Source organism: Physella acuta, unplaced genomic scaffold, assembly GCF_028476545.2.
Source record: "Physella acuta isolate Inbredline_101_S28 unplaced genomic scaffold, ASM2847654v3 ptg000562l, whole genome shotgun sequence".
NCBI classification, from domain to species: Eukaryota; Metazoa; Mollusca; class Gastropoda; family Physidae; genus Physella; species Physella acuta.
This window is the reverse complement of record NW_026732081.1, coordinates 976983-1004320: the sequence shown is the minus strand read 5'-3', so window position 1 is coordinate 1004320 and position 27338 is coordinate 976983. Positions and strand designations below refer to the sequence as shown.

General features: G+C 30.7%; 2 protein-coding genes across 18 annotated transcripts; one reads left to right on the top strand and one right to left on the bottom strand.

Moving 5' to 3' along the window:
• Positions 1–1900: 1900 nt before the first annotated feature.
• Positions 1901–22001, bottom strand: LOC131946481 (ectonucleoside triphosphate diphosphohydrolase 4). Of its 14 annotated transcripts, none has more exons than XM_059307270.1 (12): positions 21765–21863; positions 12951–13003; positions 12188–12354; positions 9610–9929; positions 9351–9501; positions 8969–9132; positions 8264–8397; positions 7873–8051; positions 7139–7454; positions 6801–6883; positions 6497–6658; positions 1901–6259 (listed from the first exon to the last, which is right to left on the bottom strand). In XM_059307270.1, exons 4-12 carry the CDS (start codon positions 9884–9886, stop codon positions 5995–5997), a joined length of 1731 nt encoding a protein of 576 aa, XP_059163253.1. In that variant the 5' UTR covers positions 9887–9929; positions 12188–12354; positions 12951–13003; positions 21765–21863; the 3' UTR covers positions 1901–5994. The 14 variants fall into 14 exon arrangements, with proteins under 14 accessions (XP_059163253.1, XP_059163252.1, XP_059163255.1 ...); XM_059307269.1 differs by having other exon boundaries at positions 12951–13028; positions 21765–21855; XM_059307272.1 differs by having other exon boundaries at positions 12188–12218; positions 12951–13028; positions 21765–21855.
• On the top strand, positions 21026–26921 carry LOC131946483 (vesicle transport protein SEC20). Of its 4 annotated transcripts, none has more exons than XM_059307276.1 (7): positions 21026–21044; positions 23880–23981; positions 24661–24753; positions 25635–25726; positions 26115–26216; positions 26405–26526; positions 26681–26921. In XM_059307276.1, exons 2-7 carry the CDS (start codon positions 23901–23903, stop codon positions 26872–26874), a joined length of 684 nt encoding a protein of 227 aa, XP_059163259.1. In that variant the 5' UTR covers positions 21026–21044; positions 23880–23900; the 3' UTR covers positions 26875–26921. The 4 variants fall into 4 exon arrangements, with proteins under 4 accessions (XP_059163259.1, XP_059163256.1, XP_059163257.1 ...); XM_059307273.1 differs by lacking the exon at positions 21026–21044 and adding an exon at positions 21779–21833; XM_059307274.1 differs by lacking the exon at positions 21026–21044 and adding an exon at positions 21798–21823.
• Positions 26922–27338: the final 417 nt, after the last annotated feature.

Sequence of the window (27338 nt, the reverse complement as noted above, 5' to 3'; positions counted from 1 at the left end):
GCGTTTTCCGTGTCAGAAAATCGATTGTCTGTCCTAGCACTGACGGTGTATTTTTTTTAACAATAGTTATCAGTGCTAACTTTTAAATGCTTACTTCTAATTTAACGGTTAGAATATATGATGTATGCACCAGCTAGTATAAATAAACGTGAATAGGACATTTTTGTTACATGAGCCTATAACTGGTACATAGATAATAACTTGATGAATTTAATTTAATAGGGGTCGTACATAAATGACGTCACACTCGTGGGAGGGGGGGGGGGAGATCCGTAATTTTGTGACGGTGTGTGATGAGGGGGAGGGGGGGGTTAGATGATGTGACGTCACACTCTTGCATTATAGAAAAGCAATGTTAGAAAACGAAATTTAGACGTTTTAATAAATTGAAATAGGAATTCATTAAAATACTCTATTTTGACAGAGTTCAGGATTGTAGGCTGAGGTGTGACGTCATTTTAGGGGGGGGTCTGTCTTTTTGTGACGACGTGTGACGGAGGGGAGGGGGGAGGTAAAAATCGTCCCAAAAAAGCGTGACGTCATTTATGTATGACCCCCTAACCAAGATATGAAACCATAAAAACTTTTGTGTTGACCATTATTAGTCTCATATTCTCACTATCATCTCACTAGTAGGGGTCGTCTATAAATGAAGACACAATCCTGGAAGAGGGGGGGGGCAGAATTGTGTGACGATGGGTAGGGGTGAGGCAACGAGACGAGGCACGTCACACTTTTGTATTTTAAAAAGTAATGTTTGAAATTTAATCTCATCCGTCATTTCGCGATTTCAAAGATTGTCGCTGTAAAATGTAATTGAATTGATTGGTTTTTTAATGTTGAATGCAATTTTGAATAGTTTATAGGCTGGGGTGTTACGTTGTTTTAGGGAGGGAGGGGTCTGGCTTTATGGATGACCCCACCCCCCATGGAGGAGGAAAATTAGTAAAAAAAATTATAAATATATATGCCTATATATATATATATATATGCCTATATATATATATATATATATATATATATATATATATATATATATATATATATATATATATATATATATATATATATATATATATATATATATATATATATATATATATATATATATATATATATATATATATATATATATATATATATATATATATATATATATATATATATATATATATATATATATATATATATATCTGAAACATGCCATACAATATTTTGAATTGGTAGGCATATCGAGGTACCAGCACACTATCACCAAAAGTGTATCTAGGATTAGAAGAGACAATTTTTTTTATTTTGGGGCCCATGGCGGGAAGTGAAGAGAGATAAATATTTATGGACATTAAGTTATTATCCAGCAAATAGCAAATACTGTTGATTATCTTTGGCACTGTAAATGTTGATAAAATTAAGGTCTCGTAAATGTAAGTAAGAAATGTTAATTTAAAGTCCTATTATTTTTTATTGCTCAGAAAACCAAAATTTCATAACAATAACTGTTCTTTATTTGAACTTTTATTTTCTTATCACCTAGAATAATCTCATAAATTGACTAGTTGTGTAGAATTTCAATTAGATTGGAGAATCTAAATTATTTTGATAAACCTACATACAACTTACTCAAGAAATAGAAATGTTTTTTTTAATATTCACATTTGCTTACAGACTCACTTTCTGGTGGCTGCTTGGTAGCTGTTACTTGGGTCTCCTCCACAATCAGGCTGATATTCTCATTTAACTACAACTCAACCCACATTTTATTATCATCCACAATCAGGTTGATATTCTCATAACACAACTAGATTTTGATTAAATCAAATTACTATGTTACATTGTTGTTTTTTTTTCTCTTTCTTTTCTTTCTCTTTCTCTCCAAAATAAAACAACAAACACATTGTTTAAAAAAACCAGCCTGTATTGAGATTTTCCCATTTACGTGCATATTCCAACCTACATTTTGTTTTTCAAATACATATCAAGTAATGAAATAAAATATTGATGGATGTATAACAAACATCTTAAAATACATAATGTTATACTAAATGCAGTTTTCTTCCATCATATCCAATGTTGCATAAATGACAGTACATCTAATATACATGCAAGGTGTGGAGTCTGTCTAAAAGAAAAATAAAGAACTTTGATTTTATAATGACTTATTGTGATTCGGGGGGGGGGGGGGGATAATATTTTAGACAAAAGAGGCTAATAAGTAGTTTTACAATAAAATAGCTCTAAATTTATTTGTTTAGCAAACTGTTAAAATTACTTTAACATAAATTGATCTGTACATCTATAACATTAATTATAGTATAAAGAAATAAAGAATCAAATATTCATTTATCTCATTCCTAATGATTAAAAACTCTATAATCTCTGAGGGAAGACCAAATTAGAAAGTAAATAAATACTGTGCATTTTAAATTAGAACAATTTTGTACATAATTGATGGTCTTATATGAGTGAAAATACATTTGTGAATGTTCAAAAATAAAGTTAAAACAGAATAGAGGGATAGTTAAGTTTGTTTTCTAAATAAAAATATATATTTATGTTTTACATCATTTTCAAACACATACAAATCCATTTCTTTCAAAATGTACAAATACGTAAACATCCAATTTTTTGGACAATTTATCACAGTCTTATGAGTACAATTAAAATTTTGTTGCTAAATGGAATGAAAAGTTACATAAACATATGTCATTATTATTGCTAATTGAAACACAGGAAATAACTCAGGATTTAAGTCTTACCACCTAATTTATATTCCTTTGTGGCTTAAAACACTATTATATTTAGCTTTGTGTTTCACACAATTATTTCTATAAGTTTTGATTGGGATTCTGTAATTTGAAAAGTGAAGGAAGTTGTTCAGACACCGGATTTTAAGACAAAATGAACTATTAAAATTTTCTCTCTGCACTTGGAGCAGTGTTGTTATCAAAATTAATATTTTGATGGTCATTTTAAGCCATTGAAACAGAAGTTGTGAAACTCACTTTAAAGGATGGTACAAAGCTTCTGTAGTACAGCCTCTAAACAAACACAAAAATGTTTTCCTATTGATTAGTTTTCAGACTTTTGTCAAATTAGTAGCTGAAGTAAAAATTTAAACTTGTAAAAAGTTTTGATTGAAAAGATGTACTATACTAAAAATCAATGCTATTTCAATACAAATAAGCACGCAAACTAATTACTAATTATATTAATCTACGAACTAGACTAAGAAATGTTAAAGAATGCAACACATTATAAAACGCGAAAATGTAACAAAAACGCAAGGTTTTTATTTAACATTAAAGAAATTCATTTGATTGACTTATCCCACTAACTTTAATCAATCATGAGATTTTTAGAAAAACATAAGTAGAGTGAAATTATGAAGGTGGATTATTTTACAAGGTAATAGTTAATATCCTTGCCACTTATGTTTATATCACACTTGAAATATTCTATGAAGTATAAAATTAGTATCATTCTTCAAAATTTGGATTTTTACAGTCAAAGAAAATTTCATCAAAACAGACTTCAATCAATAAAACACATCTGACTAGTTATTTATTAGCTTGCACTCACTATTAAAGTAATTTTCTTTTTAAAGATATTCCCTTCATTACTTTTTTCATAAGTCCTTATACAAAATTTTCTACACAATTTCTATTCCTTAATGGTCATGTCCATAAATATTAACAAAAATCAGATTATATGAGCTAACACTAACATATTTATAATAAAACATTCAAAATACTTCTACAATAGTTTAGTGGTCATTGTAAAAGCAACTTAAAAAAACACACAAGGTAACCCTTTAAATCTTACAAAATGCAAAGACAGAGTAATCACAATCAAAATACCCATCACTACACAGCTTTGAGCTGGAATATATTCACCCTCATATTGACATTTCAATAAGTATATTAGTTCAAAAGAATAAGTATAATTAAATTATATCAATTACCCAATAACAGTCTTATGTCTTGGAATAACTTTTTAGACAGAAATCAGTAACGTGCAAGTAAAGGAGGAACAGAAAAATTATTAATCGGGTGGGAAGGGGGAGAGTAACACCATTATGTTCTAGCAGGGATATACAGCTAGCTCCCAAGGAAAATGTCTTTGGTATATTTGTAAACTCTACTGTATTAATTGTCAATTTTTTCTTTACTATTTTTAACAAATCAAAAGCATGCAATAAACAAAAGTATACATCTGTATTTTAACTCAACTCAAAAATCATTCAAATGAGTCACAATTATTACATCTGCATCAGCCTTACAACCTTCATGTTATTTTGTAATTAAGTAATTAGACAACCATTTTGCTAAATGATTATCAAATGCATGATTTAAGCCATGCATGTGATGGTTTACATCAGATAACTTGTCAGGGCTTTGGAAATACAACGCCCTCTATTATTTTCTGCTCAGTACAGCTATATTTACAAACTTACAAATGGTTATTTGTAAAGTAATTATATACAAACTGAGCTGTCCAGACATTACATGATATACATAATGCATCCAATTTTATATTTACTTTAAAGTTGCAATGTTTGTTTCAGCCTATTTATACATACAAAATTAATATTATGTGCAGTTTTGATATTCATATTTTAGATGGTTCGTATATCTGACCATTCTTCCCTCTAGAAGTCATTTTATCATTTTGAGCAATTTATTGTAAGTATGGGGCAGGTACAATCAATAGATCATAAAACACATTGTCTAGCTATTTATTTTAACAATAGATAAAAATAATTAATATAGCTAAAAAGAAGACAGATCAACTTTTCTTGTCGATTATTATTTAGGTTCTTCTAGTCTTACTGTTCAATCAAATCCAAGTAGTTAAAGTTTTAATATATTTTATCCATTAAAATATCTTCATTTCTTGACTATAAACATTTTTTTGCAGTAAGTATGGTACAGTTTACTTGCTTTAAGGAAAATGGGAAAAGTAATTTTTAAGTATATTAGCAAGTGTTGGCTAAAAAATCTACACAATAATGTTTTTAAAAATATCTCATAGTAGTGAAATAATTTTAGTCTAGCTTAACTACTTCAGCTGGACTAATGTTTTCATTATTTTATAATAAAATGCAAAGAATTAATGAAAAAAAAAACAACAATAATACAAATTATTAATAAAAATAAATAACTTTAAGATAACATCATTATCATTCATATAATTCTTTGATGTGTTCATTTTAATCTAAAATAATTAAACTCATATTTACGATGAATATTTGAAATGAATGTATTACTGAGTGGTAAATGTAGGTGTCAACAGAGACTTTAGCATTAACAATTAAGTGCAGTATGTAAATATAATAACTCAGAAAATAATAAGGCTCAAAATATTATCATCTCAAAGTGGTAGTTTTAACTCTTTAATCCAAAAATAAAGAGGTTTGATTGATGGATGCTGCACTAATACTAATAGTTTTACAAAAGTGTAATGTCAACATAAAGTTGATTTGTGGGGAGGGGGGGGAGGACTGGTGGATGGAGAATGAAAACTCTTAACAGTAATGAAAATCCAATATCAACATGATGCAGTAAATAGTCAATAAAATAAAATAAAATCTGTTAAAAAAAGATAATAGTAAAATCTGCTATAATTTTAAATAAAAATTGAATATTATTGTAAATGCTGATTAGCTCAACAAATTGTTGTATAAAATGCAAATCAGTGTTTTAAAAAAGAAGAAATACAAATTTTAGTTTTTTGCAGGGTATATTTAATAATATAGCCACTAAACTGCTCTTACCAAATGATAGTTTTTCTTTTTCAAAACTAGAATTCTATGGATATGAAACTAATGTTCTTGGTAAAGTAGTAATTATAAGATTAAATAAATAATCATGGATTTAACTTAAAACTGAAACTAAAATGGTGACATCTACCTTTGGCACAGAAAACCCATTTCATAAATGTATACATTGTTACTATTAGTAAAACATTTTTAAAAAATAATGACTCTTTTAAAGATCACAAGATGTAACCTTGACCTTTAACAAGCTGTACACCCTGCTCCATTTGATCTTGGTCTGTCATGAAATATGACATGGATGGCACCCGAGACAGATCTGATGTACGTGGGCAACACTTGAGCTGTTTCATATAAATAAAAATGGCGGCCAAAACTACAACAAAGCAACCTATCAATATAAAGGATGTGTCAAGTGTTCGCGATGCCTTCTGCCATTGTGAAGTTACTTCTTTAAGCTGAAGTTCTTTCTGCTTTTCTATAGCCCTGTTCAAAAAAAAACATTATTATAATTTTTTAAATAGTTATGCCTAAATTTAGACTTAAGTTTACTTGATGAAATCTTTGAGTATGGCTTATTTTAAATGTTGTAGTTGACTAGTAATAGTTAACTCAAACTACTGGATCAACTATCAAATATAGTACAACATTTAAGATCTAAATTTACAAGTAACAATAGTAACCAGTTGGTAACTAGCAGTTCAGAAGCATCACATCACTTACCTAAGAGGTAGAAATTTTGTTTTGTAGATAAGAGCACCAAGAGTCCAGCCAACATCTTTACCACTGACTAACTGAGCAGTTGTTAACTTGGAATAACCATGAGGAAATGAGAAACCAGCATGGAAGACTTGTTCCATCCACGCAGATTTGAAACACTGAAATCTATATTTTTTTAACAAGGGTTAATATTTTTCGACTATTTAAATAAAAAGAAAATAAACTGACATTTTATTTAAATAACAAGAAAATAAACTGACATATTATTTAAATAACAAGAAAATAAGCTGACATTATATTTACTTACCTAAAACGATCATCATCAGCTTTTGGATACAATTTCTTTTTATATCTATCATGTAAAATATTCCAGTCAGTGCTACAGAATTCCTGAGAAAAAAACATCAACTTAGAGCATAATTATATTAACAATTTTCAAGCAGTTTAAAAGAAAATTAAATTAACAATTAAATATTTTTAATCATTCAGTTTGAAGCCATTCTTTCAAATTGTATTTTGTCATCATAACAAGTTTGTAATAAGTTATAAAAATAAACAGAAATTGTTATTTTTTTTAAAACCACTAAATTGAAAATCTTTGCCGTATGTTCATCAATCATTATTTTGTGTAAAACACTAACTAACCTTTGCATCCTGATGAAATTTAGTATAGTCATATTGTCCACCTATTCTTAAAACATCTTCAGTGCAATACCAGAACTCTGAGAAGCCGTAAAAGGATTTAGAAGTATCAATATGAGGCTGATGAACACCATTCAGAGAACAAGGCTCCTTAGTACATGGAACAGTGAGGTTCATTAAAGGTACAAGTGCAGCGTTGCAAGCTTCGTAGTCTCCTGTGCCTATGAACTGGTAGCTACGCCCTCCTTCATTTTTGCTATGATACTTCATGCCTTTTGGTAAACAAACATCATTTACTGGTCCAAGCTTTCCACTACTGCTGAAAATTCAGATTTTATTCATTGAAATGTTTAAAACTTGTAACTTTCTAAAACAGTCACATGGTTAAGCAACTATTTGGTTACCTATTGTCAAACAAAAATAATCTTGGAATTATTTTATAAAACTAATGTCATTTACTCTGAACTCAAAAGATTAAAATATTTCTACTATAATGAGTATTAAAAACAAATGCAAATTTATGTTATTGTGAAATTATATACATTTCATGTATTTACAAGAAATATTTTTTTTTAAGTATAGCTACCACAGAAATTTTCATTTCCCTATTAAAAGCTTATAGGTTTGTGATGTGTAAAATCTAAATAAAACCACTAATCTGTTACATCAAGAAGAAAACTAGTGTACATCTACTGTCCTAATTAATAAATAATTAAACTAATTAGATTTTAATTTACTTTGGTTGATGTATAGCAGCTTGCTCTAGTAACATCTGCTCATATCTGACTCTGGCAGAGTTAGCTCCATAGCCAAGGAATGTTGTAACATATACATTGTACGTGTGATCCAAATCACTTTCCTCACAACCCAGATCCAACTCTGACAAAAGAGATGGGGGAATTTCCTTAACTTTCTCCTGAAATTTCAATATGAGATTTTTTTTTTTATTTAATCAGTGATAAACAATTTCAATTAATAACATGTAAGTGTAAGCAATCTTTAAACAAAATAAAAATGTAAATGCTGCAAATTCTAGGATTCTCTTGAATGTCATTCAACAAAGTAACAATCAGAAGATAACTAATATTTGTTAACAGTAAATAACAGCAATAAACATAATTTACTCACTGGGTCAGTAACTTCAAATGCTATCTGTACTGATCCTCCACCCATGTCAATAATACCAACAGTACTTTTCCTAGTGTGGGATCTTGGTGCTGACTTTTCTCCACTCTGTATATTTACTGTAGCTAATTCAGGACCTTCAAGAATAAGTAATTACAAGTAGGTTTACTTGAAAACTTACAAAGCAGAAAATAATCTTTAAGCTCATTATTTCTAGAGATAACAAAATCATTGACACAAATGATGAATTACACATAGTATTTGTGGAAAGTAAGTTTACATTTTAAATTTTAACATAATTATTTAAATAATAATGTGCATTCAGGTTGTTTATCAGCAGAGTTTACTGTAAAATATATTTTTAATTGTGACAACTTTGGAGACAATAGTTTATTTTCTGAAATATAATTATATTTTTTTAAAATTAAATACAGTTGGCTAAGATTTATGATTAAATTAAATGCATAAAAATTCAAAATTCAACTTTGGAGACAATAGTTAATTTTCTGAAATATAATTATATTTTTTTAAAATTAAATACAGTTGGCTTAAGATTTATGATTAAATTAAATGCATAAAAATTCAAAATCTGTATTTTTGTGTTTTTTAAAAAGGTAAAAGGTAATATGGATAAAGAACACTATTCAGTACTACAACTGTAGGCAATACCATTTTAATTTAATATAAAGCACCTTATTATAATATTACCATGAGGAGAATGAGAAAACCTATCTAAAACATAATTGATGGCTATCCATGCATAAACGCCTTCTTGTTTTCCACTTATAACTTCAAAATGGTTATCTGTTGCTATGAAATTAAATTCCTTTGTAATATCTCTTTGCAAATCTTGTAGAATAGCTTGTTGAGCACTGAAGCATTGAAAAAATGAACATGTCAAATGATTTATTTATTTCTTTAACAATTGAGGCCTTATGTCAATAAATAGTATGCTTAAACTTTAAATGCTTTAAAATTTTAAAAATTTAGCAGCCATATATAAATCTATAAATGCGGCCAGTGAATTAAAAAATATCAAAAACAAACAAGGGAAAAGACAAGTGTGTAAAAATAACAGCACATTTCTCACTTTTGAGACAACATCCTCATCCCTGCTGTAGCCATCACATATAGGAATGTTTCTGAATGTTTCTTTTCAGGGATATATTGTTTCGCATATAGAAGTAGTTCTTTTATATGATCACTAGCTGAATCAGGATCATTTTCAAACGATGATAAACCTGTCATGTTTATAAAAATAAATTATAAAGTATCACACATTTAAAAAGTATAATTAGATGATCAAATACATTTTAAAAAGTTGTTTATAACTCTCTATAACTTCTTACCAGGAGATACTTTTTTCACAACTGCATTTCCTGAATCATCTAATAGCTGTTGTATATTAAGCAAATCTTTGGGATTTCCAGAGTGTGTTGGCCAATAGTAAACAAATATTCTACTGCCACTGCTACCACAGTCAATTACAATACCATAATGCAACTCACTAACAGGTGTGGTTTCATCAGACTTTGATAAACTAAACAAATTAGGTATGGGTAGAATTACTATCAGCCCGATCACAAAAACCGCTCCGAAGAATACCCAACGGAATATTGTATACATGTTGCTTCCTTTAGTGGTAGAGCAAGGACAGTTAAAGTAAATTCTGAAATAAACAAAAAATTTCATTTTGACAACTTGTTTTGATTTTCCTTTCCTAAAATCAACTGTCTTAATTAATATTGTAAATTTCAAACTATGGTAAAAACCACAAGAAATAATAAAAAAAAATCAACATATGATTAGTAAAAATACTATTGGTTTCTTTTTTAAATAAAAAAATTAAAAACCTTTTACATCCAATAATAAACTTTAAAACAAACTAAGGCTTTAAGATTAAACCTGCTGCTATGTAGTTTGTTGCTTAACAAGAACTGTAAAATATTAGAACCTAGGCAAATTTTATTTATGACATAATGCTATTCAGTAACAATAAAAACAAAGGGAAAGACTCTAAAAATCAAACAGAAAAATCTAATGAGGTCAGCATAAAATTGGTGCCCAATCAAATACTACAAGGGTTAAAAATGTAGTAGGATGTTGGGAGAAGACTATTCTAAAAAGTGAAAACAAATTTCAAGGTATCCAAATAAATGGGCACTAAGATTTTGGAAGAGATGTACTGGGGCTAAAATGTAGTTCACCCACAATGCTGTCAAGGCACAGATTATTTCTTACATAACTTAACCATAGAATTAATATAATAAGCATTTCATGGTTATAGCATTATAAAGTATTATATTAGCAAGGATCATTCATGTGTTTTGGTACATAAGAATAAGCCTGCTAAATGCATCTAGTTATATCTATATAAATCAAATTTCTGTCAAGCCATCGGAGAAAACTTTACGGTGACCATAATCCTATCACTATGATATGAATCCTTAAAAGGATTTGAGAGAGCATGTGTCATATGATGGGATAGTGTAGTCAGAACTATTCCCAGCTGCCTTTACTTTCCCCAACATGAGTCAGGTTCCCATCAGAGCTGGGTGGATTGAGGAATGCTGTGCTGACATGAACCTGGGATTCAAACTCAAGATTTTTTAGTTATAAATTGTATGCTCTATCATCCGACCGCAAATATTAAATTACTATATTTTAAGTTTTCCTTCAGAGCTGTAACAGCTTTACTAAATGTATCTATTTTGAAAATAGCCACAAGTCAGAAACAATTTTTTTGTCAAAAGCCCCATTTTTAAATATTGTATGCACACATGTATTTAGAGAACTAAAAAGAATAAAGTATTATGTTTTTATACTTTAACTTGTAGAAATATACCAAAACAAATGTTATGTATACAATTTACACACTAATAGTTAGTGGCAGTCTTAACAAGACAAAGGCTGTCTGCTCCCTGAGCTATATGCTGTAGGTACCCATGTCTAGACACTACTGCTATGAACGGATAGGAATAGACATACATCAGGTTATTTTGAAATGAACTTTGTGTAAATGATAAGGAGGAAAATACAAAGAAAGGAATAGGCCTACTCTGTAAGAACTAAAATATTTTATTCTGTGTACCAGTGAGTAAACCTACTCTTAGAGGTCATCCATAAATGACGTCACACTCGTAGGGGGGAGGGGGGGTCCGTAATTTTGTGACGATGTGTGATGAGGGGGGGGGGGTTCAGATGTTGCGACGTCACATTTTTGCATTATAAAAAAGCAATGTTAGAAAACGAATTTTAGACTTTATTCCGCGTTTTAGATAACTGTTTTAATAAATTGTAATAGTTTAGACAAGATTTTGGAAAAATATCGATGTTTTAAAAAAATTCAACTGCAATTTTGAGGGGGGTTGTAGGTTGAGGTGTGACGTCATTTTAGGGGGGGGGGGGGTCTGGCTTTTTGTGACGACGTGTGACAGAGGGGAGGGGGGAGGCAAAAATCGTCAAAAAAGCGTGACGTCATTTATAGATGACCCCTTAAGGAAATTTTTAGCGTTGCACTTCAAATACATTTTTTAAAGTATTAATTACAATGTTACTGAATCATTAATTATAGTAGATGTACTTTTTGTGTAGAATTGGGAATAAAATGGACTAACAAGTGTTATGCCTAACACACAAAAACCTGACAGTTATCAAATCTAAATTTAATAATTATCAAAACTAAACATGGTTGTGGGAGATGGGGGAGATTAAAACTATGCCGGCATTAAAATAAAAACAGTCACCAAAATTAAATAGATATAAAATACCTTCTTTCATAAAAATAGTGAAAAACAAGTTTAAAAATCAATTCAACTACAGCAGCTATAAAGGAAGCAACTAATAAATTACAATAATTTTGAGAAAATATTTTGGAATGCTAGGGAACATGTCATAAATATATGACTGCAAATTTGGTACAGTTACCTTGATAATAAAAGTATAATTTCTAATATCCCTGTAGAAAGAGAGAAGTTCTTAATAATTTAAAATGTATTTCTGTGTACTCTATGCACTATCTGGTCTTTAATCATAAATCTTGTAGTGGTTGTTTCTCTCGTCCATGGCTACTTTTGTTGACTACTATCAGGAACCTATATTAAAATTAACAGGCCTTTTCAATACTTAACCACAGTATACATTCATTCTTAAAGACATGTAATACCTTCTGGCATATCAAATTATTAATGAAGTTTTGAAATAGTAAAAAGTCTGGTTGTGATAGGGAGAGCAAGTTTTGTCTTGTCATCTAGGTGGAAAGACTGGAATGTTTGTTATGTAATCACATTTTGTCTAGTTGGATCATGATTCTCTCAATAAATAAGCAAGTGAAATAGTAACCCAGAAGTTATATTGGCAAATTTGAAGAAGTTTGGTAGAGGTTTATAACTAAAACAATGGTGTTATTGGTCAAATCCCTCTTACTGCTGGTGAGAGCGTCAACTGGTTGTAAGAGTTTTGTTATAAAACTCTGCTGGATGTTACTACAAACCTTGAAAGATGTATAGCTTCTGCATTCGTATACTATACTTGTGTTATCCCCAGTCCAAAGAGTTTAAAAAATATTGAAAAAGGCCTTCAACAGAACACTTACTTTAAACATTTTGTAAAAGAAAACAACTACTTACTGCTAGTTAAAACTAAAGCAAAATCTAGTAATAAATTGAAAAATCAAGATTCTTTAGCATACCTTGCCATTATTAGCTTTTCTATCACAGGTTCTTATTATGCTCTGAAAATACACTATGTACAGAAGAAATATAAGATTCTGTGGATGTAGAAAATTGAAATAAACATGTTTTAATTTACTTTACCTCTGTTAAACACAAAAAAAATACATTTAATTAATTTATATAGGCCATAGGGCTAAGTCTGCAATAAAAGCAATCTGAATGTGATTATTTTAATAAGGCCTAAGAAAAAGAAATAATTTTTTAAAATTATAAATAATTGATACTACTGGTACAAGATTATGAAGACCAGAAAAATGCTCAACAGAAAGCTTATTGTTTTTCAATTGACTAAGAAGCTAGCAAAAAATGATTGGGGCCTAGATTCTACATGTTAAATGTAGCTTAATATATAACAAACATCTTTCCACAAAATATGACCATATGCTATACAAGAATATTAGTAAATTAGTATACTAGGCCTAATGAGTTTAAATTGAGCATTTTTCTGTTTTGCACAGTTTTTAGTGTAAAAAGTTTTCAATTGCAATTTTTTTAAGGAATCCTAGAAATCAAGACTAGTTTAGTAGTATCTTATAGTAGTTTCAGAGGGAAAGATCACCCAGACAATGGAAAATTCACGAAAAAAAAATTGCCAAAAAAAAACTATTAGGCCTGTAAATACGCACATACATTTTTTACCATACTTATATACAGTATAAATGAGTGTCAATGTATGATGCAAAAAATATTTATAAATAATTTGACTCAAAATGTTTATATTTGAAATGGAGGCCTGCAGTTTTCCAATATTTATTAAAGTCTTTCTTGCTGAAAATTAGCAAAGAGATGCATAACATCGTTGTCTATGGCTGGAACTATCATATTTTCACAGTTAAACAGTTTAGTCTGGATGACCCTTCCCCTTCTTAATTACTAATTAGTTAGGCCCTATATTTTTAATTTGGCCCTAGATCTAGTCTAGATTCTAGATCTAATTATTAAATTAATAATAAAAAGTATTAAATAGGGGGCCTAATATAATAAACTAGGCATGCTGCCCAGCTTCGCTTAGGCTTTCGAAAACATTGAGAATTTGAATGCTTAATTAATTCGCCCGAGGGTCGGTCTACGACCTCAGGAGTTATGAAGAGGTTCCTACGTGGACATTTTTTTTTCGATTTATAGCTCATAAAGGCGCCGGTCAGTCGAGGTCAGTTTTGACCCTTCATCATAGACTTTTCGGCCAACCGGCCCCTGTGTTCTGTCGCCCCAAGGCAAGATCCTGCCAAATTTAAAGCGCCTGTGGGGCCGGGAAGTGCCCTATCGGGCACCCGACAACTTTGCTTTATATATTATAGAGATTAGCAGATTGCATAGATAAACAAAGATTTCAATAAAGTAATTAAGGCCTGAATACTTTAGTATAGAAATGTATTATTTGAATAGATTCTAGATCTAGGTAGGGTCTACATCTGTGTAAGACTAGTTTTTCCGTAGATCTAGATCATTTAGATCTAGATCTAGAATCTCTAGATCTAGATGATCTAGAATCTCTAGATCCAGATGATCTAGAATCTCTAGTTCCAGATGATCTAGAATATCTATATCTAGAATCCTAATAGAATTTTTTTTTAAGTTTAGCCCGAGCAAAATTGTATTGTATAAATTTTATAGCGTACGTAGCTCTAAATCATATTTGAATGAAATAGTTCATTTCTTTATTTTATTCTAAACTCGGAAGATGACGTCATCAGTTTCGTGCTCTTTTTTTTTAGTGTAAACAATAAGCGACGTCATTGTTAAATGTGTTCTTATCCCAAGTATATACATTTTTCCGGTTGCATAATTAAAATTGTTTTTCTACATTCGAATACGCCTTTATTTTTTATTTTTCTTCTTTAAATAAAATTGTGGTTATACACTTAAAACATCTAACATATTATTTTCAACAAAAGTCCGTATAAAGTTCTTCATATTTCGCTGCAGATTCTGATGTGATGTCCGGCGAAAATATTTTGCGGACAGACAGAGAGAGAGAGAGAGAAGTGCGCACAGGGGCTTTTATATATTAGGATTTTAAAATTAGTATGCCCTACTACAATATTATTATAGGAAAAAGATACGCATGCGCAATGGAAACTACAACTTCGGCCATCGCAGTGATGTTTTCGATGGTACTGCGCATGCGTGTTTACAACCGCAGAACCCTAACACCAACCCTAATCCTATCCCTAACCCTAGGTCACTGGGCATGCGCAGAGCTATCTTTTGCCGACTAAGTGGTTAGGGAGAAAAATCTTCTGAGTAGTCACTTCGTAGTTAATATTATGTAGTTTAACACTAAGTACTAAGACTGTAGGACTTGTGTAGACACACAAAAAACGTTAGGCCCTACTATTACTGGGTGTGGGGAAATTGCGAGACGCGAAAAGCGAAATGGCGAGGCGGGAAAATGCGAGAAGGGCGCGAAAACGGTCGGTCACGTGACTTTTTTGTCTCGCATTTTACCACAAGCCGATACTTACGCTGGGTGGTGTTGAAATGCGAAGATTTCTGCAAAAAATTTACCGCACCCGATTTTCAGTGGTATTTGGTCCAGACTTCAAAGACGTTTCGTTTACATTGTTTAAACTTCCGATTTTTCCGTCGCTAGACATACTAATGATTTGTCAACTCCCCCCATCTTTTGTGTCGACTTAGAATACCACCTTGTTCGAAACCGACGGAAATACCGCCGACGATAGATCAACTTCTGTCTTTTGTGTGGAACGCCAAGGCCGCCTGATTTACCGTCTTTGAAGATCACCGTGCCCGGATCCGCTGCCGCCGCAAACATATTTTCTATTGTTGCATAGAAATTTTGTATTATAGCCGCCGCCTACGATTTTTTTCTAGCTTTTTTTATCATATAAATCTAAGCACAAGGAAATGCCTACATCATTTGGATACAACAAAATAAAATGACGTCACCGATATTATCAGTTGCTCGTGCTATATCGTAAGCTATGGGCCTACTTCAAATATTTTTAAAACCAAGTTGAACTTATCTGAATTTTTTGGTTTTGGTGGTGGTGTTATTTGGGGTCTTCCATAAATGACGTCACACTCGTAGGGGGGGGTCTGTAATTTTATGACGATGTGTGATGAGGGGGAGGGGGGGGTTAGATGTGAAGTCACACTATAAAAAAGCAATGTTAGAAAAAGAATTTTAGACGTTTTTTCACGTTTTAGAAAACTGTTTTAATACATTGTAATAGGAATTGATTAAAATACTCTATTTTGACCGAAATTAGACAAGATTTTGGGAAAATATCGATGTTTTAAAAAAACTCAACTGCTGGTGACAACAATGAGCAAGACATTGCCAAAATTACAGAAATGGTAAAAAATACAAATTATAAAAAACGGAAAACAGATGTTGAGCGTGCGGATGATGATGATGAGAACATCGGTGCCAGTGTTGTTTGTGGGATGAACGAGGAGGTCAACTGTGATGAGAATGTGAAATATTGTGAATGTGGATTGGAAGAAGTAGCAAAAGAAAAATGTATAAATGGGAGTCTAATGAACTGGGTTGGGTGTACTATGTGTGAAAGATGGTGTCACGAGGTGTGTTTGAGGACTGTTTCAGAAGATTTTGTTTGTAAATTTTGTTTGTAATTAAAATTACTTAATAAAAAAATAAATTGCACTTTTTAGAATTGTTTATACTTTTACACTTTTTGCAAGTACAAAAATCCATAAATAGATGTTGCAAAATATCTCTCCTGCTGACAAGATTATACCAATTCACAATGACACAGCTCACGTTTGTATAAACATGAGTGGGCTAGATTTTTAAATTAATGCCGACTGAGACGGGATTTTCCTCTCGCTAACAAGAGCGGGCGATGACAGTAACACAGCAACGATGTTAGGATTTTTAAATAGATAGATCTAGACATAGATCTATCTATCTTCTTAGTATCTAGATAAAAAATAACAACATACAACACTCGTGTTAAAGGGTATGGTTAAATGCTTGTTTATTTTAAAAATATTTAAAAAAATAATTGAAATAAATAAAGATGGAAAAAAAAAAGGAAAAAACTTTTTTCGCAAAGTGTCTCGCTATTTACCCTTAATTCCTCAGGTATGTCTCGCATTACCGTCTCGCCTTTTCCCGCCTCGCCATTTCGCTTTTCGCGTCTTGCAATTTCCCCACACCCACTATTACTAGGGATTTAGGTAAAAAAACACTAATCATCATATAAAAATAAAAATTACATATTCTTGTAGAGCTCAACAAAATGAAAACAAAACAAAAAAGATTTTTTGTCTAGCTCAAATAGTTTTTTTTTTGCGAATTTTTTTGTGAGAGGTGGAATCCCCTTGCTTTAGCATTGGCCAATTGTGACAAGTCATGGTATACCTGAATAAATTGAGCATAGTTATTTTACTTGCAGTTGTATTTTGTTCATATTTGCAGAGTTTAACTAGAATGATATATAGAACTTGTAAATGCTGTTGAAATTAATAAAAATAATACAGAACTTATATTTTTGTGTTGGCTTCCTCCCATAACCCCAAAAAACTGTGTGCTGCGCAAATATGAAAATGTTTCTAAAGCCATATTTTATATAACTACAGCAAATGAAAGAACTACAAAGTTAGAAATCTAAAGTAAATGACTTGAACACTGTTATGTGCATATAATTGCCTCATTATTTTGGGCAGGTGAAGTAGAGTCCATCTTTAAGCCATTTTGTTATAAAACTGCTGCGCAAATATGAAAATGTTTCTAAAGCAATATTTTATATAAATACAGTGAATGAAAGAACTCCATAGTCAGAAATCTAAAGTAAATCACTTGAACACTGTAATGTGTCTATAACTGCCTTGTTATTTTGGGCAGGTGAAGTAGAGTCCATATAAAAGCCATTTTGTAATAAGTGAAATGAAGTTATCAGATCAATGTTTTTATGTGTGAATTGTGTATGGATTCTGATTTTCAGCATATAACTATATCTAAGGGTAAGTAGAACTTGAATACTTAAAATTACAGTTAGCACAATGCTAGTGTATAGCAACAGACAGGTAACCTAGATCTAGGTCTGACTCTTGTCAGTCTAGAGTCTAGTCTGACAAAATTGGATTTTTAGGAAAACCATATTCTGCAAAACTAGAACTAGAGCTGAACAAATTAAAGATGGGTATGTAAATATATTTTGAAATAAAAAATTAGATTTGTTTACACATGCCATAAGAATGCTGTTATTAGTTGATCAAACTTAAAGGCAGGAAGATCGGGATGAAAAAATATAACAATGGTGGCAGCGTGACCTACATACAGTGACTACGTTCGGAGGGGTATAACTAATGTAGGAGTCAAAATATCCAAAAACAAATTTCATTTCCAATTACTTAAGATATGTCTGATCAGTAATCTACTCTCATCTAGAGGAATCTTTTAAAAAATCGAGATTCCAACGTATTTGAAACTAACCTTGATACAGAGGGAAGACCAAAGCAGAGACAGCATGCAATCAGGTCGCAAAGCCATTAAAACTAAGGGATAACCACTCTTCTTTTTAATTAACCTTAGGAAATGACCTTTTAAACTTAATTAATTACCATAAATTAAAAACTTATTAGTATGCAAAACCAAATCTCGTGGGTCCGGTATCAGAAAGTAATGGGCGATTTCGGGTCATGTTTTTACCGCGAACTCGGCCGATGCCGACAACCCTACTATTACTAACTGGAATTTACTAGATCTAGATTCTATAGATATAGATCTAGACTTCATCTAGACTAGAGTCCTAGAATCTAGACTAAAGTAAATAAATAGTAAATAGTAAATAAAAGTGAGGGTAATCTATCGTTTTGGGTACGTAAAATCGCCCGCGATTTGTAATGTGAAAAACAGGTGACTCCTTAAATTTTAATAATTATTTCACATTTTGAGGAGGATTTATGTTTTAAAAAATTCAAAAATGTTTCCTTGATTCATTTATGTACCTGTTTTTAAACAATTGAATTAAAACTTTTCCGTAATAAATGAAGACTAGCGATGTTTCCAACACATGCAACCATGCTCATTTACTATAGTAGGGACTTTGAGAAAATTTTCAAAATGATTTACCTAGGTTAAAAAGCATATCATCTTAAAGAGCTACATCAGATTAAGACAAAACAGTTTACTTTTTCAAAATTGGACATTCCGTTTTAAAGTTATGATTTTTTTACTGAATTAAAAGTTACTATAGGATTTGGTGGTAAATTTCGCGGGCAAATTTTGTGTGTTCTTCATATAAACCAATGCCAAATCTCTATTACATGGAAATTTGTATTCAAATTTTCAGAGTTTCAAGATTAATATGTTATGAGGCAATTAAACTTAACATATTTGTAAAAATATGAAAGGGATGACAAAATGTGTGCCTTGAGGTGATGCAACCCCCCTAATTTTGTAAAGTGACTTTTTTCAAGTTTATCATTATTCTAAATCTAACAGGTTATCAATATCAATATTATGCCACAATCTGAATGTGTTAAGAGTCACTTAAGGGACCTTTAAGGGACCTCATAACCTGGAGCTTTGTATTGTAATTTTAGACTCATTTCTCTCCAACCGGTAAAGGTTCGGATATCGCCAAACATAAATCTAGACAAAAATAGACAGCAAAATTAGTTAAAAAAGAATTACTCCATTAATGGTATTAATAAAAACATATTTTAATATAAATTACATAGTAATTTACATAGTAATTTATGACCACAACACTAACAAAATAAATCGCCTTGAACAACATCAGTTAATAACTAATAAGTAATGTCAATAGAGGCGCTAACATTGTCATCCTACTCCTCTTTTATTTGCAATCCAATAGGCTACTCCAAGTGAATCTACACTTTACTGCTGACTTTTTTCTTTAACTTAAAAAAGTTATACTTCTAAAACAGATCTCCCCCCTTTAACATTCCACTTATGTTTAATCCTCGCCCCCTCCATTCTACAAAAAAGTAGATAAAATTTCCTGTCTCTAGCATCCTATCATGAAGTTATTCTGGCATGAAGATGACTTACAACAAGTTGTAGCATTATAATTTAGTTGTTCTCCTAATTGCAAAACCTATGCTGCTGTCTTATGTGCATTTTTCTTGTTACTGGCAAAAATGTAGAGCGCAAAGCCATCAGAATTCTGTCCTTCTGTGAACTAACAAGAAGCTCCAAGTCCTGAAGAGATTTGGAAGGCCACTCCATTTGAATTACTGAAATAACAAGAAATAAAAGCTTTGAATGCATTCTTTTTTTTATTATATGATACTAGAAAGTAATATGTTAACTTGTACACTCAAGTTTCTATATTGTTCCAAGAAAACGAAATGCTAATTCAGTTTTGGTCCAACACTAAATATTTTGAAAAAAAAATAAAATATTGTCTTTTTAATAAAATATAATGATTGAACACTGTTAAAATATAAATATCAGTTGCAGATGCCTTGAATTAGTTGAGATTTCAATAGATACATAATAGGTATCATTGTTTTAACCAAATCGGCCATTATCGATAATAGGTAACTGTCGCCATTTGCCGATCGTCGGCTTAAATTTTAAGACCATGTTCACTTCGCGAGGCATTATCTAATTCATGCGAGGGTTAAATTTACAAAATAAAGACTTTATAAGAAACTTAAAACAAAAATCTAGGTGTATCTTTAAAAAAAAAATGACTATCTTGTTTAGATATTAAATAAATTAAATATTTATACATACCTGTCCGAGAAGTGTGAATTACTCGAAGATACGTCGATGGTGAAGAGAAAAAGTTTTAATCAATAGAAAGGTGGATTATTCCTAGGTCGATATTCATGACGATTTGAGTGAAGTGAATGATTTTTAAATGAGAATCTGGCTTTATACAGTGAGCTATGTTTTGCCTGACGGAAACCAGAATCAAGTTTGATACGGCGGCGGTAGCGCAGTTTCCGGCCCGAGATTTGACGGATATCGTAGTCCCTAACTATAGCAGCCATCTTGTCTAAGTTTTATTTTTATAAGCTTTTAGCGCCAGATTCAGGGGGAAGCCACTCTATTTTACAAATGGCTGCTGTTTATATAGTATATAGTATATAATATTAAATATAGCAAATCTTGCTCTCAGACACTGTTGTTTAAAGTTAATTTCTGGCCTATATCGATATATTTAGTGATTGATTTAGGTTTATTATTCATTTATCTAAAATATTTGACACAAACATATGACAATATACTTCAATTAAAGCCTTGACAATGAGGTAACGTTTTCGTACATAAATAGCCGCGGGCGATTTTACGTACCCAAAACGATAGATTACCAAAGTGAGTAAAAGTAAACTAAAGTTACAAACAAAGTTACAGTGTCAGTAGTTATACTATTTAATTAAAGTGATAAGTCGTACTGTCTGTGTAAGTACTTGATCTAGAGTAAATTTAGATCTAGTCTAGTCTAGATATCTAGATCTAGATGATACTAGATCTAGATCTAGAAATTGAGTTGAACAGATCCTACGTGTACTCTAAACTCTAGTCTAAGCCGAACCATCTTTAGAGCGGGGTTTCAGTTCGCAGCATTTGTAAATCGCTCTCACCCCTTCTAGTCTACTTCATCTAGGTCTAGATCTAGTTAGAATCTTAGATCTGCAAGAGTTTACATCTAGGCTAGATCTAGATCCATAGGCCAACCTTTTTTTTAGATCAGGTGGCTAATTCGTGAGCCTGTAGATATAACTGTACTGTAGTGGTTTATTTTAAAAATAAATAATATACATCTTCGCCGATTAAAGTCTATTCTATTTAAAGAACATACCTTAACCGAAATTGCGCAGTGGCCGCGAACGGAAACACAAGCTGTGGCCCTAAAATCCAGTAGAATTTTGTATGATTATCTGTCAAGCTGTTACGGAATGTTTATATTCTTTTCTAGATCTAGATCTAGATCTGTCCTAGAATCTAAATAATAATGAGATTAAATGTTTACCTTGCATTTAATGGAATTTTACTCTAGATATATAGATCTAGATCTACTTACTAACTTAATATATAAAACTATTTGAAACATTGTGATTGATTAGGCTACTGCTACCTACTGTACTGAGTAATGGTGACATGGTTACTGCTGATGTGGAATTAATAAATAATATTATTTATTTATTTATTTATAATATTAATATTTTATTTTATAGATCATCTATCTCTAGATCTAAATCTAGATTCTAGATCCTGTAAAGTCTAGATTTATTCTAGATCTATAACTATAAGAATTTTAATTTATTAGGTAATCTATCGTGTGCGTAAAATCGGCCGAGGCTATTTTTTTTACTATTTTGATTTTTATTTAGGCTATTAATGTAATACTACTATTTAATAGTATTTAATACTATTATGTTTATTATTTTTATTAGGCCCTAATATGGCTAATAACCTAATATTATTATAATTATAAATTATATATAGGCCTAAATATTATAAATTCTATACTTAGACTAGTACTAGATCTAGTTAATCTAGTTACTAGTTATATTATTCGGTAATCTATCGTTTTGGGTACGTAAAATCGCCCGCGGCTATTAATGTACGAAAACGTTATCTCATTGTCAAGGCTGTAATAGAAGTATATTGTGATATGTTTGTGTCAAATATTATAGATAAATGAATAATAAACCTAAATCAATGGCTAAATATATCAATATAGGCCCGAAATTAACTTTAAACAGCAGTGTCTGCAAGCAAGATTTGCTATATAAACAGCAGCCATTTGTAAAATAGAGTGACTTCCGCCTGAATCTTGCGCTATAAGTCTATAAAAATAAAACTTTAACAAGATGGCTGCTATAGTAAATGAGCATGGTTGCATGTGTTGGAAACATCGCTGGTGTTCATTTATTACTAAAAAGTTTTAATTCAATTGTTTAGAAACAGGTACATAAATGAAACAAGGAAACATTTTTGTATTTTTCAAAACATAAATCTTCCTCAAAATGTGAAATAATTATTAAAATGTAAGGAGTCACCTGTTTTTCACATTACTAGTCGCGGGCGATTTTACGTACCTAAAACGATAGATTACCTATTATTCTAATCTAGTAGTTATTCCCTGTTTAGCTTCAATCTTAATCCTTAATGTTGTAATTGAAATAACAATAGGCCAATAGGCTCAAACGGTAATCTTAAATCTATCGTACGTAAAATCACCCGCAACTAGTAATGTGAAAAACAGGTAGCTCCTTAAATTTTAATAATTATTTCACATTTTGAGGAGGATTTATGCTTTGAAAAATACAAAAATGTTTCCTTGTTTCATTTAAATAATTGAATTAAAACTTTTCAGCAAAGCGATGTTTCCAACAGATGCAACCATGCTCATTTACTGTAGCAGCCATCTTAAGTTTTTTTTTTTGTAAACTTATAGCGCGAGATTTAGGGGAAGCCACTCTATTTTACAAATGTCTGCTGTTTATATAGCAAATCTTGCTAGCAAAAACTGCTGTTTAAAGTTAATTTCTGGCCTATATTGATATATTTAGCCATTGATTTAGGTTTATTATTCATTTATCTATAATATTTGACACAAATATATCACAATATTTAATATAGTAGTATGGTAAAACTCCATTTTAGCATATTTTATGCACCGCTTCACATTCACCTCCAGTTGAGCGTATTTTATTATAAACACAACCAAGACACAAAAAAACATAGAGGAAATCACTCAGCCTATTTCTTAATGAATTTTTGGTTTAGTTTTTTAAATTAATTTTGTCAAAACGTGAGAAAAATCCAAAATTTGGAATATTGAATGTGTAGGCCTACTATTTATTTAGATCTAGATAGACTTTAGATCTATATATATATAGTTAATATAGACTCTTTATTAATGTGATGATTTTTAACTAAATTTATATCATAATTAAATTAATTTTAGGCTTAATATATTCAAATAAATATGGCTGAAGATGATTCCCATGTAAGAGTCTGCCTACAAGAAATCGTGAAGCTGGATTTAGAAGCAAAAGCAATAATTCAGGTGTTGAACAGTTTTTTATTATTGTTTCTTAGAGCATGGTGTTGTAGAGATTAGATCCAGTAGAGTGCATGTTATTATAAAAATAATAAGGCTATAATTTATAAATTAACAGGGCAGTTCTAGTATGTAAAATACAGTAAAAAGTAGTTCCCTTTTCAAACTTTACAGTCCATTGGTCAAGTGAAGTAGAGTTATCCTTTTTCCTTTTTGTCGGCATATAGAGATAGTGGGGTCAGCGCAATAGCCAGCTGCCTTATCCAAATGTGAGCTGGGTGGACTCAGGGACATCCTACAGTCACAAGTCCGAAACGAGATCCTAACTCGAGACCTTTGTGTTAACAGTCAAATGCTCTACTACTCGACCATGCAGTCCCACCCACACCACATATTCATAGTTTTTAATATTAAAAAATTATGTTATATAAAGAAACTTGAATGATATTGAGAGCACACATTTAATTTAAAACAGTGTTCTGCTTTAATTAATGATTATGATTTTTTTTATATTATAACATTTTGCAAAATTTCAGTTAGTCTGCACACAATTAGATATAATTTTGGTTAATTTATTAGACTACCTAAATTCTAAAATAATAGCTTATAAGTTTAATAGTTTCTAATGTAAAAATTAAATGATAATACAAGTATTTTAAAAACAATTTTTAAAAATCTGTTTCAGGACATTCGTCAAAATGCAGAATCTTCAGAAACATTGGATGATTTAAATGCACAAGGTAGAAAAAAAATTTCAGATCTTAGAGATAAAATTGCTGTAAGTATAGCATTCATTCTTTGGGGTTTTTTCTTTTACTTACTACAGAAATTATGTTTCGTTTTTATTTAAGATTATGCTTAGATAATAATATATATATCATTATGGAAAATACATCTAATTGCTGCATTAGTCAGTTTTTTAATCTCAATATTAACATCAAAGTAACCAATTTGAAATAAAATTAAAGCAAAAAAGTTAAAGTTCCTTTTGTCAACCCTTTATGGAAGATGAAGTAGAGTTTGTTTCTTTGACCCCTGAATGTAAGAGATTATTTAGTCAGCCACCTTTACTATCCACAACTAAAGGGACTTTCTGTAAACATGAACTGAACTCTTGACATTCAGGTTAGCACTTGTGAAATCAAACATCATTAAACATGTATACTAATAATAAAATACATGCAACTTCTGTATAATGTATAGACATATAAGCCTAAGTGGATTTTTTTTTTTTTTTTTGCATTTTGATGGAAAAAAGAGGGAATGGGGAAGGCTAATTATACTGAATAGTATAGTTGTGGATATGTAGCAGTCTATTTTGTGCAAAACAGAACTATTTTTGACTAGGTGAGGGTTGTTGTGGATCAGGGGTCTCCAAACTACGGCCCGCGATGTCCTCTCATCTGGCCTGCGGCGATCTTTTTGTCCAAGGAAAAAATGTTTGTTAGTGATGGCTGAGGAACTTTTCCCAGACATACCTGGAAGAAACTGGCCCCCGAACTGAAATTTAATAGTTAATGCGGCCCTCGGACTGAAAAGTTTGGAGACCCCTGTTGTGGATGATTCTCTGTATAATCATAATGACCCTAACATTGGAAATAAGTAGTGTATGCCTACTTTTGCATAACAATTTATTTTGAAAATAACAAAATATTTTAGGAATTGGAAAGAATTGGTTTAGAAAAAGAACGGGATGTAGACAGAGATGCCATACTTGTAAATGTAGAAAGTCTTCGCCAAAAACTTTCAAGGTATAGTACTTCAATTACATTCTAAATCTCAATGTTTTCCTGGACTAGTAATGTATTTATTGTTACTAGATTAAAACATACATTTTTTAATGTTTTTTGTCAATTATCAGGGATTATACTCATAATTTAGAGTTGATATATATTTACCAACACAAGACAAACTCAGCTGATGATAACAATCTTGATCATGCTAGAAATAAAGTGCATTGACAAAGATGAACATGAAATAATCACATTTTAACAATGAAATCTTCCATGCTTCGATTTTTTTTTTTACACATGTATTTGTAAATTAGGCTAAAATTATTTTGGAAACTAAAATTTTAACAGAAATTGCATATTATTTTAATTATTTTGTTTTCTACAATGGGTAATTTTTTTTACTCAGAACAGTTTCTAGTCTACGTCAAACCACTGTAAGTTCAAAAGTGGTGTTGGATAACTATGCAAGGAATCAATTGCTCGCTGGGGCCACACAGCTTAAAAAAAGGTTAACATGTTAGTTGAGACATTGGTACTTGGGAATTAAATTATTTTAATTTTTTAAAGTTATAAAATATTAGACAATGAATGTTTGTCTTTAATGTATGTATATTATTGTGTTAAGCATATTATGAAACAACTTACAATTTCTAAAGTTATTGCCATTGATTTTCTAATGTAATATTGTTAATAAAGAACCCAAGGAAACAAAGAAACTTTACTAAAGACAGCCAATAATATAACTGAAAGTTTGATGAGTTTGAATCAGACTATGGCAGAGCAAGTGAAACAGAGTGAACTCAACAATTCAACTTTAGGTAATTTGATTGCTGAATCTTCTATTCATTCTATTTACAATATCTTATTATTGAATAATTATATCCCTGATAAGTCAATTATTTAAGTATTTATTAAGTAACCTAAATAATAATGCTAATACAATAATAATAATAAAAACATTTTTTTCCCTAGCCGGCTCATCTCAGGTTATCAGTGATACACATGATGAATTTCACACAATGGGAGGGCACATACAGCATTCTCAACGTCTGTTAACCAAGTATGGTAGACGAGAATTCACAGATCGTTTGCTTATATTGTTAGCTCTTGTGTTTTTCTTTGCTACAGTGTTGTACATCATGAAAAAAAGGCTATGGCCATCATGAATAAAAAAAAATGCTACTTTAATTAATAAAATATATAATAAATTTCACTGTTTTAAAAATGAGCTACTATTCTGCTTTATTTAGTACATTTACGTTATTTTTCTTGATCATTGAAAATAATCTCTTGAATTAACAAAATATGTCCTTTACATTTGATTTTTTAAAAAGCAAATCCAATAATGTGCATCTAAAAGTTATGATGCAAGTTCATTAATTCTAAATAGGTTTCACGAGCTAGTAAGAAAAGTGTTTCTTGTACCACATGCAGTACTGCAATTGTACACAACAAAAGCTGTTTTGAAATAATACTGCCCTCCATAGAACTTAGCAATCAATCTATGCAAATGGAAGTAAATGTTTGCAAAATTACTTTTATAACTTGTCTGAAATTATATTACATCCAAACAACTAATACTTATTGTAGAAGCGTGTTTTTTTCTTTTGAGTAAACCAACTTATAGTAA

What these genes read in the sequence shown, in the direction of transcription:
- LOC131946481 (XM_059307260.1), bottom strand. An exon ending in TGTGAAAAAAGTATCTCCTG is followed by an intron (nt 9,502 to 9,609) that starts GTAAGAAGTTAT and finishes TAAACATGACAG; the next exon opens with GTTTATCATCGTTTGAAAAT. An exon ending in ATGAGGATGTTGTCTCAAAA is followed by an intron (nt 9,133 to 9,350) that starts GTGAGAAATGTG and finishes TCAATGCTTCAG; the next exon opens with TGCTCAACAAGCTATTCTAC.
- LOC131946483 (XM_059307276.1), top strand. Translation starts at nt 23,901, where the DNA reads ATGGCTGAAGATGATTCCCATGTAAGAGTCTGCCTACAAGAAATCGTG. An exon ending in ATCTTAGAGATAAAATTGCT is followed by an intron (nt 24,754 to 25,634) that starts GTAAGTATAGCA and finishes AAAATATTTTAG; the next exon opens with GAATTGGAAAGAATTGGTTT. An exon ending in CTTCGCCAAAAACTTTCAAG is followed by an intron (nt 25,727 to 26,114) that starts GTATAGTACTTC and finishes TTTTTTACTCAG; the next exon opens with AACAGTTTCTAGTCTACGTC.